General features: G+C 44.1%; 1 protein-coding gene across 1 annotated transcript in view; it reads left to right on the top strand.

Annotated features, from left to right (window-relative positions):
- Positions 1–14890, top strand: part of SCAPER (S-phase cyclin A associated protein in the ER) — a 412160-nt gene that overhangs the window by 128415 nt on the left and 268855 nt on the right. Inside the window, exons 10-15 of the mRNA XM_062206396.1 lie at positions 347–559; positions 5240–5410; positions 6828–6903; positions 7105–7222; positions 7484–7595; positions 14152–14292. Coding sequence (XP_062062380.1) covers positions 347–559; positions 5240–5410; positions 6828–6903; positions 7105–7222; positions 7484–7595; positions 14152–14292 — 831 coding nt within the window. The remainder of the gene's footprint in view (positions 1–346; positions 560–5239; positions 5411–6827; positions 6904–7104; positions 7223–7483; positions 7596–14151; positions 14293–14890) is intronic.

Below are 14890 nucleotides of genomic sequence, written 5' to 3'. Positions count from 1 at the left end.
ACTGATACCGAGCAGTGTTTGCAAAAGAACTCACAGTTGTAGAGGACGAATTATCACATGTGACCAGTTATCTTAAGTGAAGGACAGAAAATACTCATCAAGAGTACAGTCTGCCTTGCTCATTTTCTTAGGGGATTTTTGACAGTGCCTGTATGTCGTAGACATGCAAGCAAAATCTGAGTTACCCCCTTTCTTCCCGTTTCCCTGTTGAACGTACAGACAGGGCTGGTTGTCCGTCAGGTGCTGTTTCACAGTCAGGGTGTTGGCAGAACCAGCCCCTGTGCCGTGTTGTGGTTGGTGAGTGTTTCTGTTATCTCGGATTCATTCTTCAATTATGTTGTGTTAGTTCCCGGCGACGACATCGGAGGACGGCAAGAATGGTGGCCGTAGTGAGGACACGTCTGTGCAGACTGCCGGGATGCCTGCCGTGTGCGGGGATGTGGCGTGCTCAGCAGTTCTGCGGCCCGCGGCCTCACCGCCTCTGCAAACACAGGAAGACAAGCTTCCAGTAGAGAAAGCAAGGCTAGAGCACGAAATGGACCCCTCAGAGATTTCAAATGTGAGTGCTGCTAACTTGGTAAGAACAGCTCCTCAGAATTCTGAGTAGAAACAGTGAAGAGGCATGAACTCCGAAAATGAAAATTTGTATTTATTACTTTTGCTTTACAAAGAAGTTTTTATAAAGGATTTGGGATATGTTACTTCATTCTAACATTTTATTACAGTAATTTTTTGATATCGTTAGGATTCTTCTTGTTTTATAGAGTAAGAAAGTGAGTCTGCTAATTTATTCAAAATCATTTAATTTGTATGTGATTGACCCAAACTAAACCAGTAACAATAAAGTCTTTCATGCTGTGTCTGACACTTTGATGGATGTGATCTGCAGCCTGTTGGCTTTTAAAATTTCTCTCGATAGAATATTTGAGACAGCTACTCACACTTGCTTGGAGTTGGTCTCTGAGATGAGAGGTATTTACCATCCCTATTCCAGAATTTCTAAGTATGCATTGAGCATTCACAGTCACAGGTGTATGCTATGCCAAGCATCACCACTTACCTTTGCCTGCTCCTCCTGATGCTGAGTTCCGCATTAAGACTTGTGACCTGGGGGTAATCCAGAATAACCACACTAGTTTTGTCTGTAGCTTTCCAAAGAAATAGGCAAATAGAGGACGTTGAGAAAATTCCTCAAATTTTACTTTTTTATTTCAAAAACTACTATGTAGTATAACTTCTCCTAAAATTTAACGCAATGTGGAAAGACTTTATTAACAAGTGTTAGGAGACAAAATTGTGCATCTTACAAAGATAATAGTAGATAGTGATAAAGCTTGATATGGCTTGTTTAAGGAAAGAAAAGATTGTAGTAATAAGAAAACAAATGTTTTGATACCTTCGGTGAAGTAGACCAGTTGTTCTTGTGTCTTTTCTTCATGAACATTTTAAAGATTGAACATAATTTCGATCAAATAGTGACTTTAAAAATATGGGATAGAAATTCATCATGTTTATATTTTTGCTTTTCCGGCAGTGTCTCTTATTAAATGTTTTTTTCTGCACTTTGATTCCATGGGAATGAAATTTCAAAAGAAGAAAACAGTTGTTGTTAAAATAAGCATAAAATACTCAAATTCTTTTTCATCATTTTTATTTCGACTGCATGTATCAGTGTGTAAGCTTATTACAGAATCATGAAAAGCCTTGGTTATTATTAGGGTCAAATATATGCACTTGAAAGAAAAAAAGTTTTGCTCTAAATATGGACATTAGTGTATTTTTAGAGTAGTTTTTTTTTTTTTTTTTTGACAGGTAGAGCTATAGACAGAAACAGAGAGAAAGGTCTTCCTTCCTGTGGTTCACTCCCCAAATGGCCGCCATGGCCAGTGCTGCGCCAATCCGAAGCCAGGAGCCAGGTGCTTCTTCCTGGTCTCCCGTGCAGGTGCAGGGGACCAAGCACTTGGGCCATCCTCCACTGTACTTCCGGGCCACAGCAGAGAGCGGGACTGGAAGAGGAGCAACCGGGACTAGAACCCGGTACCCATATGGGATGCCGGTGCCACAGGCAGAGGATTAGCCAAATGAGCCATGGCGCCTACCCCTAGAGTAGTTTTAACTGAACCAGGATTAAATATATATATATATTTGCGGTGTGTTTTGATGGAGCCGTATCTGTGGGCTACTCTAGAGAAGCACTGGACTTAGTTTCCCAGCAGGGAGTGACAGCGAATCCTGCAGGGCTGAGAGAACTGTTTCTTTGGCAGCTCACTGCAGTATTATCTTACAGCCGTTTAAAGCAAAACAGAGAAAAAATCTGCATTTCACTTCTTTAACAGAAACTGTAGCAGGAATGACTGGGAGCACCTCTTCCAGGTCCACTTGTCCAGCATTGTCCAGATGTGCAGCTATACACATCTAGTTTCTGTCCTTCTGAGTTTTTATATTTACTAACATTTTCCAGTGAAATTTGGACATTTGTGGAATAGTGATGTTACAGGTGCGTGTTTGAATTTCATCATGTGAAATGGGTTGAAGTTATGAATGGATAACTCAACAACTCCATCTTCTATACGCTTTTCTAGCTTAGAATCTTTTGGGGTCCTCAGATAGTAACTACACAGAAATGTTGTATTCTGGGAGATGTCAGAGGCAGAGAAGAAATAGAGAAGGCCCGTGGGAGAGTCTCTCTTGTGCAGATTTAATTATGTTCCGCTTTACTGTCTGGAACTTGAGAGTTTCAATGTTTGTGTGGCATGTGAGCTGGAGCTACCCTCTGGCGTTTTGGGATTTGTAGAGAAGAGCTTGGGGTGCACAGGAATAGTCCTCGGGTCTTCCCCACCTGCTGCTGTACTCAGGGACAAGTTTTGTGTATTTTAGGGGGCTTAGTTTAGTACAGAAGGGACAGGAGATGCTTTATAAGAAACACCAGTGCCTGGGCGCCACACCAGACCACGTGTACAGCTGGGGCACCAGTATTTGTTGTTTGAAATTCCTTTATTGACGGGTAATGATTTTTTAGTGAACTTCACCTTGAGACATTCTGGCCTGTGTTGACACCTTTGAAGCCATTGCCACAGTGAAGACGATTGGTCTGTTCATTGCCCCCAGAAGTTTTCAGGCCCCCTTGGTAGTCCCTTCTTCCACCCTTCCCTGTATCTCCTTCCCAGGTAAATACTGTATTGCCTTTTTCGCCGTATATCACTTTACATTTTCAGAGTACAATATAACTAGAATCGTGTAATCTTTGCACAACTTCTGTCAGCATAATTATTTTGAGATTCGTCCGTGTGGTTGTGGACCAGTGGTTCATTCTTTGCACTGTGGTAGAATTCTGTCGTGTTCACGTGTAATACAGCGTGTTCATTCGTTTGTTTGCTTACAGACGTGAGTAGCTTCTGTTGCTGTTCTGAACACAGGCACCACAGCATCTGTGTGCACTTATCTCTGTGAGCGTGCCCGTAACGCTCCTGGGGACATGGCATAGACCAGCGTGTTGATTCCCTGTATCCCTGCCGAGTTTTCTGTCTACTTGTTCTTCCAGTTGAGAGAAGTGTGTTAAAATCTCTGAATGTAGCTGAAAATCTATTTCTTTTCTTAAAACAACTTCAGTGAGTGTCACTGTATATAACATACAGTTCATCCATTTAAAGGTTACACTCAAGTATTTTTCAGTATATTCCCAGAGTTGTACAACCATCAGCAGCCCTAGTTTTATAACATTTTCATCACTCGAGAGAGAAACCCAGTACTCACTAGAAGCCTCCCTTCTGCCCCACCCCTGCCTCCCAGCCCGAGTCACTCACTGCTGGTCTGCTTGCTGTGCCACGGTCTTGCCTGTTCTGGACGTTTCATAGAAATGGGATGCAATGTGTGGCTCTTTGTGTCTGGCTTCTTTCACCTTGGCGTAACGTTTCAAAGGTTCATCCGTGTTGTAGCCTCCTCACCACTCCTTTTTATGACCTGGTAGTATTCCACTGGGTGAGTATGCTGCATTTGACTTACCACTCGTCAGCTGATGGACATTCGGTTGCTGTTCCCACTGCTTCCCTGTTAGGAAGGTTGCTGCTTTAAATATTCGCACACAGGTTTTTGTGTAGACACGTGTTTTCCTTTCTCTTGGACATAGCATTGTGTGTCGAGTGGAATGGCTTAGCCTTAGAAGAACTGTCAGACGTCTTTGCACAGCGATTGCCCTGTTTTACATTCTCGGTAGTTTTATTTCATTTTGCAGTTCCGTTGGTTTTTGCCTCTGTGTTTTGAAGCTCTGTTAAGTTCATAAGCACGTGGACCGTTGTGTCTTCTCAGTGAATGGATGCCGTCATTATTCTGAAGTGACCTCCCCAACCTTGTGATGTCTTTTGCCCTGAGTTCTGTGTCTGCTGTTCATACTTAAACTTTCTTTGGACTCGTGTAGATCTTTTACTTGTAATCTGTTTGTATTCTTGTTTTTAAAGCAGTTTTGTAGGAAGGATATATATGAGCTTTCCTTTTTTATCCAACTTTATAGTCTGTGTCCATTAATCGGGGTGTTTAGGCTACTTGCTTGTAATATGACTGTGATCCAGTTCGCTTAAATCCACCTTTTACTATTCCTTTTCTCTGTGACCTGTGTGTTGCTTCCTCTTTTTTCTTATAATTCCATTTTATCCCCTTTGTTGACTTATTAACTGTTGAAGTTGATTTCTTCTGAGAGGAGGAGCGTGGTGGGGGCAAGAGGCGCGGAGTCACCACACGGATCGGTGTTGGCTTTAGGATTTATATTGTACCTTTTTATCTCCTCATGGGGATTTATTTTCTTTACTTCTAATGCATATTCAGTGAGGTGAATACGTTCAGAATGAGTCCTCACCATCACAGCGCATATCCTTGCCATGCTTCCATTGCACGGTGCGTTTCTGCTATGTAGTGAGCGTGTTTGGTCACGAGCTGTTGTAAGTTTCTGCACTAAAGCAGTCCCCACTGGCACTAATCGCACCTGCGATGACGTAGCTTCACAGCTACTCACACACAGCACCCGGCAGAGGGTAAGTCGTGGGTCCTCGTCCACCATCCGGAACACCGGCTGGCGGCTCGCACAGCAGCAAGTGCTTGAGTCCGTTCTGGACCCCTGTTTTGGATTCTAGATCAGTGCTGCTCTGTGTGAGCACTGAGTGTATGGTTAGAGCAAAAGGACACAGTGACCTAACCTTCCTGTCGAGTTACGATTCTTCCTTGTGCTTATTTGTTTTGCACTTTATAGTCGATGGCCGAGGTCCTGGCTAAGAAGGAGGAGTTGGCAGATCGTCTGGAAAAGGCCAACGAAGAAGCCATCGCCAGCGCCATCGCTGAGGAGGAGCAGCTGACCAGGGAGATTGAAGCAGAAGAGAACAACGACATTAACATCGAAACCGACAACGACAGCGACTTCTCTGTGAGCTTTGCAATGTCACATCGTTTCTTAAAACGTTGTTCAGAAATAGAGTTCTCGTCTCGGGGCCAAAAAGATTTGGAGTTCATCTAGTCCTGTTTAAAATTTAAAAATCATGCTGTGGCTGGTATCATTTGATGATAGTAATATCATTATTGTTATTTGCTGAGTGATTTAGGTTTACATAGAAAATAATACAAATTTTTAAAAGTATTTTGCCAAGTATTATCTTGTGCCGTGCGGTTGACAAGTTGAGTAGTGTTATTCACGTTTTGCAAATGAAGTGATTTGATCTCACAGAAAATAGAAACTCTGCACTACTTGTATTGAAATGTATAGAGATGGGAGGAATTGTCCTTTCTGAATTGTGCTAACCAAAAACGAGTTACACACTGCCGGGTTCTAGAGAGGTGTGCTTTGTACACAATAGGGCAGGGTCTGTTAGCAGTAGTATAAAGTCAGTGTATTTCTTTTGAAATTTACTTCATTCGTCTCTGTTGTTAATGGCTAGTAGACTCAAAAAATGTATAGTCTGTGGCATTTAAAAAAATTATTAAATTATTTGAAAGGCAGTGTTAGAGAGAGAGGGAGGGAGGGAGCGAGGAAGGGAGGGAGTAGACAGAGAGAGAAAGAGAGAGAGAGGGCCGGTGCCGTGGCTCACTAGGCTAATCCTCCGCCTTGCGGCACCGGCACACTGGGTTCTAGTCCCAGTCGGGGCACCGATCCTGTCCCGGTTGCCCCTCTTCCAGGCCAGCTCTCTGCTGTGGCCAGGGAGTGCAGTGGAGGATGGCCCAAGTGCTTGGGCCCTGCACCCCATGGGAGACCAGGAGAAGCACCTGGCTCCTGCCATCAGATCAGCGCGGTGCGCCAGCCACAGCGCGCCTACCGCGGCGGCCATTGGAGGGTGAACCAACGGCAAAAGGAAGACCTTTCTCTCTGTCTCTCTCTCACTGTCCACTCTGCCTGTCCAAAAAAAAAAAAAAAAAAAAAAAAATTAAAAAAAGAAAAAAAAGAAAGAGAGACTCCATCCTCTGGTTTATTCTTCAGGTGGCTGCAATGGCCAGGCAAAGGCCAGAATCCAGGAACTCGATCCAGTCTCCCACACGGGTGCAGGGCCCAAGCACTCGGGCCATCCTCCACTGCTTTCCCAGCTGCATTAGCAGGGAGCTGGACTGGAAGTGGAGCAGCCAGGACTTGAACCGGTGCCTATACAGGACACTGGCATCACAGGCAGCAGCCCCATTAAGCCACAATATGAGCCCCATAGCTATATTTTTTTAACTTGGCATTTGTGTAGTTTTTTTTTCTGGTTTTGAACTGTTGGTTAAATGAAGTAGATAGGAAAAGTTTATGTATAAGTAGTGTTTTAGAATTATCATTGTGTTGAAAGATTTATTTTTCAATGTCCCTTATGTTTTAGGCCAGCATGGGCAGTGGGAGTGTATCTTTCTGTGGTATGTCTATGGACTGGAACGATGTTCTTGCAGATTATGAAGGTATTTTGTGTGTGTGTGTGTGTGTGTATTTGGCCTGTAGGTACAGTGGGATAAAATAGATTATCTTGTTTTGTGGACTTTCTGTGTAACATAAATAATTCAAGAGGGAACACTGTTGCCTTTCAGCAGTCTGTTTACAAGTGTTGGTTTTATAGAACTCCGTGGTTTAACCCTAAGGATGGCTTTCTCCCTTCTGAACAGCTCGTGAATCTTGGCGCCAGAACACATCCTGGGGGGACATTGTGGAAGAGGAACCTGCTAGACCCCCGGGACACGGGATTCACATGCACGAGAAGCTGTCCTCGCCGTCTCGTAAAAGGTCTGGCCTTTGCACATCAGCCTGCAACGTTTCGCGGGAGGGAACGCGGCCACTCTTGACTGTTAAGCCGAGTTGCTGCCTGACCTTGTTAGCCACGTTACTGTAGGAAAGTTCCAGATCCATCAGAGTGACAGCGCTTTCCTGAACTGTTATGCCGAAGTTAGTTTAGTGTACTCAAAGAACTTTGAAGTTTAAAGAACACTGTTTTTGGCCTTATCATGTAAACATCTGTGTCTCTTGTCCATTTGTTTATATTAATAGAACAATTGCAGAATCTAAGAAGAAACATGAAGAAAAACAAATGAAAGCCCAGCAGTTAAGAGAAAAGCTACGCGAAGAGAAAACCTTAAAGCTTCAGAAATTGTTAGAGAGGGTGAGTTTTTCTTTTTTGGGGAATTACAATAATCTTAAATTAGTGAACTTTATTTTTCTTCTGGTCTGAGAGAAAGATAACATTTGTTATGCATTTCTGCTGTTTCATTCCAGAAATCTAAGTGTTAAATAAAAACATTGTCATTCTTAAATTACCTAGTATTTGATATTTTACAGGATTGGCATGGATTATCACAGCTGGGTTTTGTCCTTTGAAATTTTCTTTCTTTTTTTTAGAAAGACATTTATTTATTTGAAAGGCAGAATGGGAGGGCAGGAGAGAGAGAGAAAGAAAGAACCATCTTCCTTCTTTGTTCATTCCCCGAATGACCAGAACATCTGGGTCTAGGCCAAGCTGAAGCTGAGAGCCAAGAACTCTGTCTGGGTCTCCCTCTGTGTAGCAGGGGCCAAAGTACTTGGGTCGTCTTCTGCCTTCCTAGGCACGTTAGCAGGAAGTTGATTGGAAATGGAGAAGCCAGGACTGGAACCAGACTCAGATATGGGGTGTTGGCGTCACCAGCAATAGCTTAACCTGCTGGACCACAATGCTGGCTGCATCCTTTGCTGGTTTCATTGGAGGTTGTCCTTGCGGAATCTTGTCCAAAGTGTAGAATGACTGTAGGACAGTTTTTATTATAATAATCCTATTATTATCAGGATTTTGTTGTGAGCCCGTGGGCAGGCTCTGTTTGCTACTACTAAGGGTATGAGCCTGTGGCTGATCCCCTCAGCCAGTGGGGTCTGAGCTACCACCTTGGCCTCCAGTTGTCATCATGTGTGCATATTGTGTGTATCATGTGTGCATACAGTGTCAGCCCTGGATTCACGTGTGCACACGGCTCCCACTGCAGCACGTGGGGCAGCAGCCGCACTCCAGAGCTGTGTGTATCATGTGTGTGTATTGTGTGTATCATGTGTGCATACAGTGTCAGCCCTGGATTCACGTGTGCACACGGCTCCCACTGTAACATGTGGGGCAGCAGCCGCACTCCAGAGCTGTGTGTATCGTGTGTATTGTGTGTATCATGTGTGCATACAGTGTCAGCCCTGGATTCACGTGTGCACACGGCTCCCACTGCAGCACGTGGGGCAGCAGCCGCACTCCAGAGCTGTGTGTATCATGTGTGTGTATTGTGTGTATCATGTGTGCATACAGTGTCAGCCCTGGATTCACGTGTGCACACGGCTCCCACTGCAGCACGTGGGGCAGCAGCCGCACTCCAGAGCTGTGTGTATCATGTGTGTGTATTGTGTGTATCATGTGTGCATACAGTGTCAGCCCTGGATTCACGTGTGCACACGGCTCCCACTGCAGCACGTGGGGCAGCAGCCACACTCCAGAGCTGTGTGTATCATGTGTGTGTATTGTGTGTATCATGTGTGCATACAGTGTCAGCCCTGGATTCACGTGTGCACACGGCTCCCGCTGCAGCACGTGGGGCAGCAGCCGCACTCCAGAGCTGTGTGTATCATGTGTGTGTATTGTGTGTATCATGTGTGCATACAGTGTCAGCCCTGGATTCACGTGTGCACACGGCTCCCGCTGTAACATGTGGGGCAGCAGCCGCACTCCAGAGCTGTGTGTATCATGTGTGTGTATTGTGTGTATCATGTGTGCATACAGTGTCAGCCCTGGATTCACGTGTGCACACGGCTCCCGCTGTAACATGTGGGGCAGCAGCCGCACTCCAGAGCTGTGTGTATCATGTATGTGTATTGTGTGTATCATGTGTGCATACAGTGTCAGCCCTGGATTCACGTGTGCACACGGCTCCCACTGTAACATGTGGGGCAGCAGCCGCACTCCAGAGCTGTGTATATCATGTGTGTATTGTGTGTATCATGTGTGCATACAGTGTCAGCCCTGGATTCACGTGTGCACACGGCTCCCACTGCAGCACGTGGGGCAGCAGCCGCACTCCAGAGCTGTGTGTATCATGTGTGTGTATTGTGTGTATCATATGTGCATACAGTGTCAGCCCTGGATTCATGTGTGCACACGGCTCCCACTGTAACATGTGGGGCAGCAGCCGCACTCCAGAGCTGTGTGTGCTGCTGGCCTTGTTTCCACTGCCATCTTCTTGTATGCTCCTACCATGTGTACTTGGACACAACATGGAGGCGCTGTTGATGATTCCAGCAGCTCTCACAGCTGCTGCAAACACAAAGAAGCTTTGGGGTGAGAGAACATGCAGTTACTGGCCTGGCGCAACAGTGCGCTCCTGTGCGTTCCCCCGCTCCACGCCTGCGTCACCTCCTTCTCTAGGTGGGGCTCGCTCCTGATGGGAGCCAATCCGTAAAATCTGGACAACATGGCTGCTTCTTCACACGTGCAGACAGCGATGTACAGGCACAGGGAACATCGAGCAATAGGAAGACAGGAGAGCACCGAGGGAGCACAGGAAGCTGCCAGTCAGCAGCCCAAGGAAATGCAGCCCTTAAGTAGCCCGTTTACTAGGAGTTTACTATGAGTGCCCTGTAGAGGGCCTGCGGGCTGCGAGATAATCCCATAAAAACTTTAATGATATCAGGAAAACAATGCAGGAGCAAATAGATGTCATAAAAAATGAAGAAAGAAGCCAGCAGGAATTCTGGAGTTGAAGAACACAATGGCTGAATGAAAAAGCAGATGCGATAGAGAACTTCAATAGCAGACTCTGTCGGTCACCGGAGCAAAGAATCAGAGAACTTGAAGGCAGGTCCTTTGTAATTATCCAGAATGAGGAGGACAAAAGAATGGAAAATAGTGAAGAAAGGTTATAGGACTGTGGGAAACTGTCATTGCACCAGCAGATACGCTACAGAAATTAGAGCAGGAAGGAAGGATGAAAATATCATTAAGTCTTTTAAAGAACCAATAACCGAAATTCCCCAAATCTCCGGAGAGTAGGAGATACCTAGTCCAGAGAACATAGAACCCAGATAAGTTCAGGATAAGTGAGTCCATACCACGGTTCTTTATAATTAAGCTGTCACAACTCAAAAAGATTTTGATATCAGCAAGAGAAAAAGTGACTTGTCATACAGACAGGAACCTCCTTGTACACAGAGCTATCAATGAGTTTCTCAAGAAAAACCTTGCAGACCAATGGAATGACGTGTGTAAAATACTGAAAGGGCCAACCAAGAATACCTTACCCCACAAGGTTGTCCTTAAAAAGGAAGAGGAGATAAAATCTTTCTGAGATACCCAAAAATAGAGGGAATTTGTCACCACTAGAATTGCCTTAAAATCAATGTTTAATTTAGTTCTTAAAGTGGAACCAGTAACAGGATAAATAGAAATATGAAACCATATGAAGGTGTATGTAAATCACTTACAGGGGTAGGTACATAGTCAAATACGCAGTAAGAAGTACAGCATCATGACCACAGTTAACAGCAGACACACTCACACATACACAGACAAAACACCATAGGAAAACTTGAGTTTATTCTTAGAAGATCTTTTTCCTTAGAAAATGTGTCAATGTAATGTGACATAAACTTATTAATGAGGACAAGTGACAGAAATGATCAAGTGTGAATGGGGCGCCAGTTGTGTTTGTGGGAGAGAGTGGTTCTGGAAGCAGTGTGGTTACTGACCAGTGCTCTCATGGAGGGAACGTGGACTCTGGAGATGGCTAACCAGTTCTAATTGGATTCTACCACATTGTAAACTGATATTCTCGGTTAGTTACTTTACTGCATTTCAGTTTCTTTATCTGTAAAATGACAGTTATAATCACTCTCTTGTTGTGATGCTTGACTGAGGCAAGTCCCTAAAACAGCATAGAGCTAGGGAGGGTGCTGCTCAGTGTGCGGTCGGTCTCACTGTTGCTTTCACACCCCGGAATGGCCTGCCTTGTTTTCCTTGCTCTGGGTCCCGGATGAGGTTGTACCCAGGCTTTCTGTGAGGGTAGCAGTTAGCTGGGGCCAGAGGATCCGTTTCCAAACCATCTTTGGTTATCTGCAGCCCCCAGCTCCTCTGTGACTGTCAAGTTGCAGACCTCAGGTCCTTGGAGGTTGGAGTCATCATGACAGGGCTGCTAGTTCCCCCACAAAGTAGTCAGAGAGAGGGTGAGGGAAGGAGCAAGAAACAGGAGATGGGGTGAAGGAGGAGAGGAGATACAGAGAGATTGAGCAAGAGGATTAATAGAATGGAAGCTACAGTCTTTTTTTGTGAATTAATTAATTAAATTTGTTAAACAAATTTCATATGTATAGATATAGGAACTTAGTGATACTTCACACCGCACCCGCCTCTCCCTCCTGCCCACGCGCCTGCAGTTTCTCCTCCTTCGTCTCTTATTCCCTCTGTTAATTTTTACAATAATCTGCTTTCAGTTTACTTTATACTCTAAGATTTACCCTACACTAAGTAGAGTTCAACAAATAGTAAGAAGAGGAAAACACTGTTCCTCTTCCTCCACAGTGGAGACAAAGGCTGTGAACAATCATTGAATCTCCACACTTGGTCTTGGGCAAAAGGCTGAGAAGCGATTTATCGAATCTCAAAATGTCAGCTTGGCTCCTATACATTACATTTTTTGGTATTCTGTTAGTTACCACAGATCAGGGAAAACATATGGTATTTGTCTTTTTGAGACTGTTTGATTTGACTAAGTATAATGGTTTTCAGGAGCATCCATTTTGTTACAAAAGACTACGTCATTCTTGTTTACAGCTGAGTAGTACTCCATAATATATATACATATGTGTGTGTGTGTGTGTATGTATGTATGTATGTATGTATCACTTCTAGTGATTTGTGTATGTTGAACCATCCCTGCATACCAGGGGGTCAATCCCACTTGGTCCGGGTGGGTGACCTTTTTGATGTGTTGTTAGATTCGATTAGCCATATTTTTGTTGAGAATTTGAGCGTCTGTGTTCATCATGGATACTGGTCTGTAGTATTCTTTGTCTGTTTTTCTTTTTCTGAGTGACTCTCTTCAGTATGGTAGTAAAGTTTACTGGACTGGAAGAAATTCTTATTTTGCTCTTTACCTGAATCTTAAGAATTTGCCATTTAGAATGAATAGGTATGAAAAGCAGCCCTCTTCTTGTGGGTTCTACAAGAGGTGATATTTGACTTCATTTTCCATTTAAGAGAAGCTCTCTGACACAGCCACGTTTCCTCTCTTAATGTGTTTTTTTTTTAATAAAATTATATTTTCTCACAATATAATATGACCTCCAAGTATTCATGCAAACAAATTACAGACTATTAAAATTAGATAGGACTTTAGAGGGCATCTGGCTTAGTTTCCCATCCATGCACATAGGTCCTTCAGGGAATTCTGGGAAATTCTACCTGCCATGGGCGTGATGCATCACTGTTTCCAGAGCTGTTCGTAACTCGTGTGTGGTCCCATCTGCTCACGACCGTACGCTGTGAGGTACACAGGGCAGGTATCGTCTCCCATTTCACAAATGTGAAATCTGAATCTAGCGAGGCTAATGTTGTTTCTAGCATCAAGAGATCACAGATCTGCAGAGACAAGATTTAAGGACCGGTCCTCTGGCTCTTAGCACAGTGCTGTTTCTGCCGCGTACTGTTTCAGGTGGTTAATATTTAGTTGTAGTTAACACTTGATTGAAATATCATTTTTTTTTTCCTGTTCACATGGGACCCGCTGCTGAATTTCACAAGTTATCCTTAATAGGACTGAACCTTTTTCCTGGAACACAAAGCAAGTTCTTTTCTCTTTCACTTGATCCTGTTTGAAGGAATTAGGGCAGCTCTCACATCTGTATTCTGTAGGCAGAACCTGGTCTGTTCCATCAGAGAATGTTTCTCAAGTAAGCAGTGTGGTTTTCTTTTCAGACTTCTTTCCATTTTCCAGTCTGTATCATAAAATTATTTCTTTTAAAAATTCTGTTTTGCAGACATTAAGGGTTTTTTAAAGGACAATAAATACAAATTAAGTGTGTCTTAAATGTACTGATAGGATAACAGTGAATATTTCCATAGTCGTGTCTAAAACCACTGTTGTAGGAGTGTTACAGTATATTAGCTCCATCTTCATAATAACCCTATGAGTTAGGCACTGATGTACCTTAGAGATAAGGAAAGTGAGATACAGGGTCAAGAACGGTTGCCCAGGGGCCAGCGCTGTGGCATAGGAAATTAAGCCTCTTCCTGCAGTGCCAGCATCCTGTATGGGCGCCAGTTCGAGTCCCGGCTGCTCCACTTCTGATCCAGCTCTCTGCTGTGGCCTGGGATAGCAGTGGAAGGTGGCCCGAGTCCTTGGGCCCCTGCACCTGCAATGGGAGACCCAGAACAAGCTCTTGGCCCCTGGCTTGAGATTGTCTCTCCATCTCTGTGTCTGTAACTCTGCCTCTCAAATAAAGAAATCAATATTTAAAGAAAGAAAAAGCAGTTTCCCAGCTTACACAGCTAGTAAGTGGCCCAGACAGGCTGTGATCTCCGGTAGTCTGGTTTCATAGTCCGTGTCCTGGATATGCATATCTGTCCGGGTTCAATCTTTCTATTCCAGGAGCTGCTTACCTGTTTGTACTGTGTTAAATGACTGTGTGTGGGAATTCACGTTGCCGTAATTCTGTGTACATAGGAGAAGGACGTCCGGAAGTGGAAGGAAGAATTGCTAGATCAGCGCCGTAGGATGATGGAAGAGAAATTGCTTCACGCTGAATTTAAACGTGAGGTGCAGTTGCAAGCAATTGTGAAAAAAGCACAAGAGGAAGAAGCGAAGGTATATTATAGGCGCTTTGGACACTGACTCAGTGGCCCAAGTACCTTTGTCCATTGTTACAGTAGCAGAGAGTAACGTTTATTAGGTGCTTCTTGTGTTCCAGAATAATGGGGTATTTGATTGAGTCACTGAGAATTCACTAGGTGCGGTATCCCACTTTATCTTCAAGTAATCCCTTGACTCCTGAGTTATTTATTCTACAGCTCTGTTGACAGAACGTGCAGCACATTTGTGAAGTATTGTATCTGACGAGTTTTGACGTGTATATATCCACCAAACTATTAGTACCATGTACATAATAAACAGTTCCTTTCTGTAATTCCTTCCTTCCTCCAGTCTGTTAGCAGGCGGTTGCTGGTCTGCTTTCTGTCACTGGATGTTTGCATTTGCTACAGCTTTATATGAGTGGCCCCATACAAATCACGCTTCTCCTCTGGCTTCTCTCACTCAGCATAGTTATTTGGAATCTCATCCATGCTGTTGTGTGTATTAGTAGCACCTTCCTTTTCATTGCTGAGAAATGAACTGTGGAGTAGAAATAACGGGATTTGTTGGTGCACGTTTGCGTTCTTCCCAGTTTTTCTTGTTTTACACACAC

Source organism: Lepus europaeus, chromosome 11 (assembly GCF_033115175.1).
Source record: "Lepus europaeus isolate LE1 chromosome 11, mLepTim1.pri, whole genome shotgun sequence".
Classification (NCBI taxonomy): domain Eukaryota; kingdom Metazoa; phylum Chordata; class Mammalia; order Lagomorpha; family Leporidae; genus Lepus; species Lepus europaeus.
Note: the sequence above shows the minus strand (reverse complement) of the source record. Positions and strands in the feature narration are given on the sequence as shown.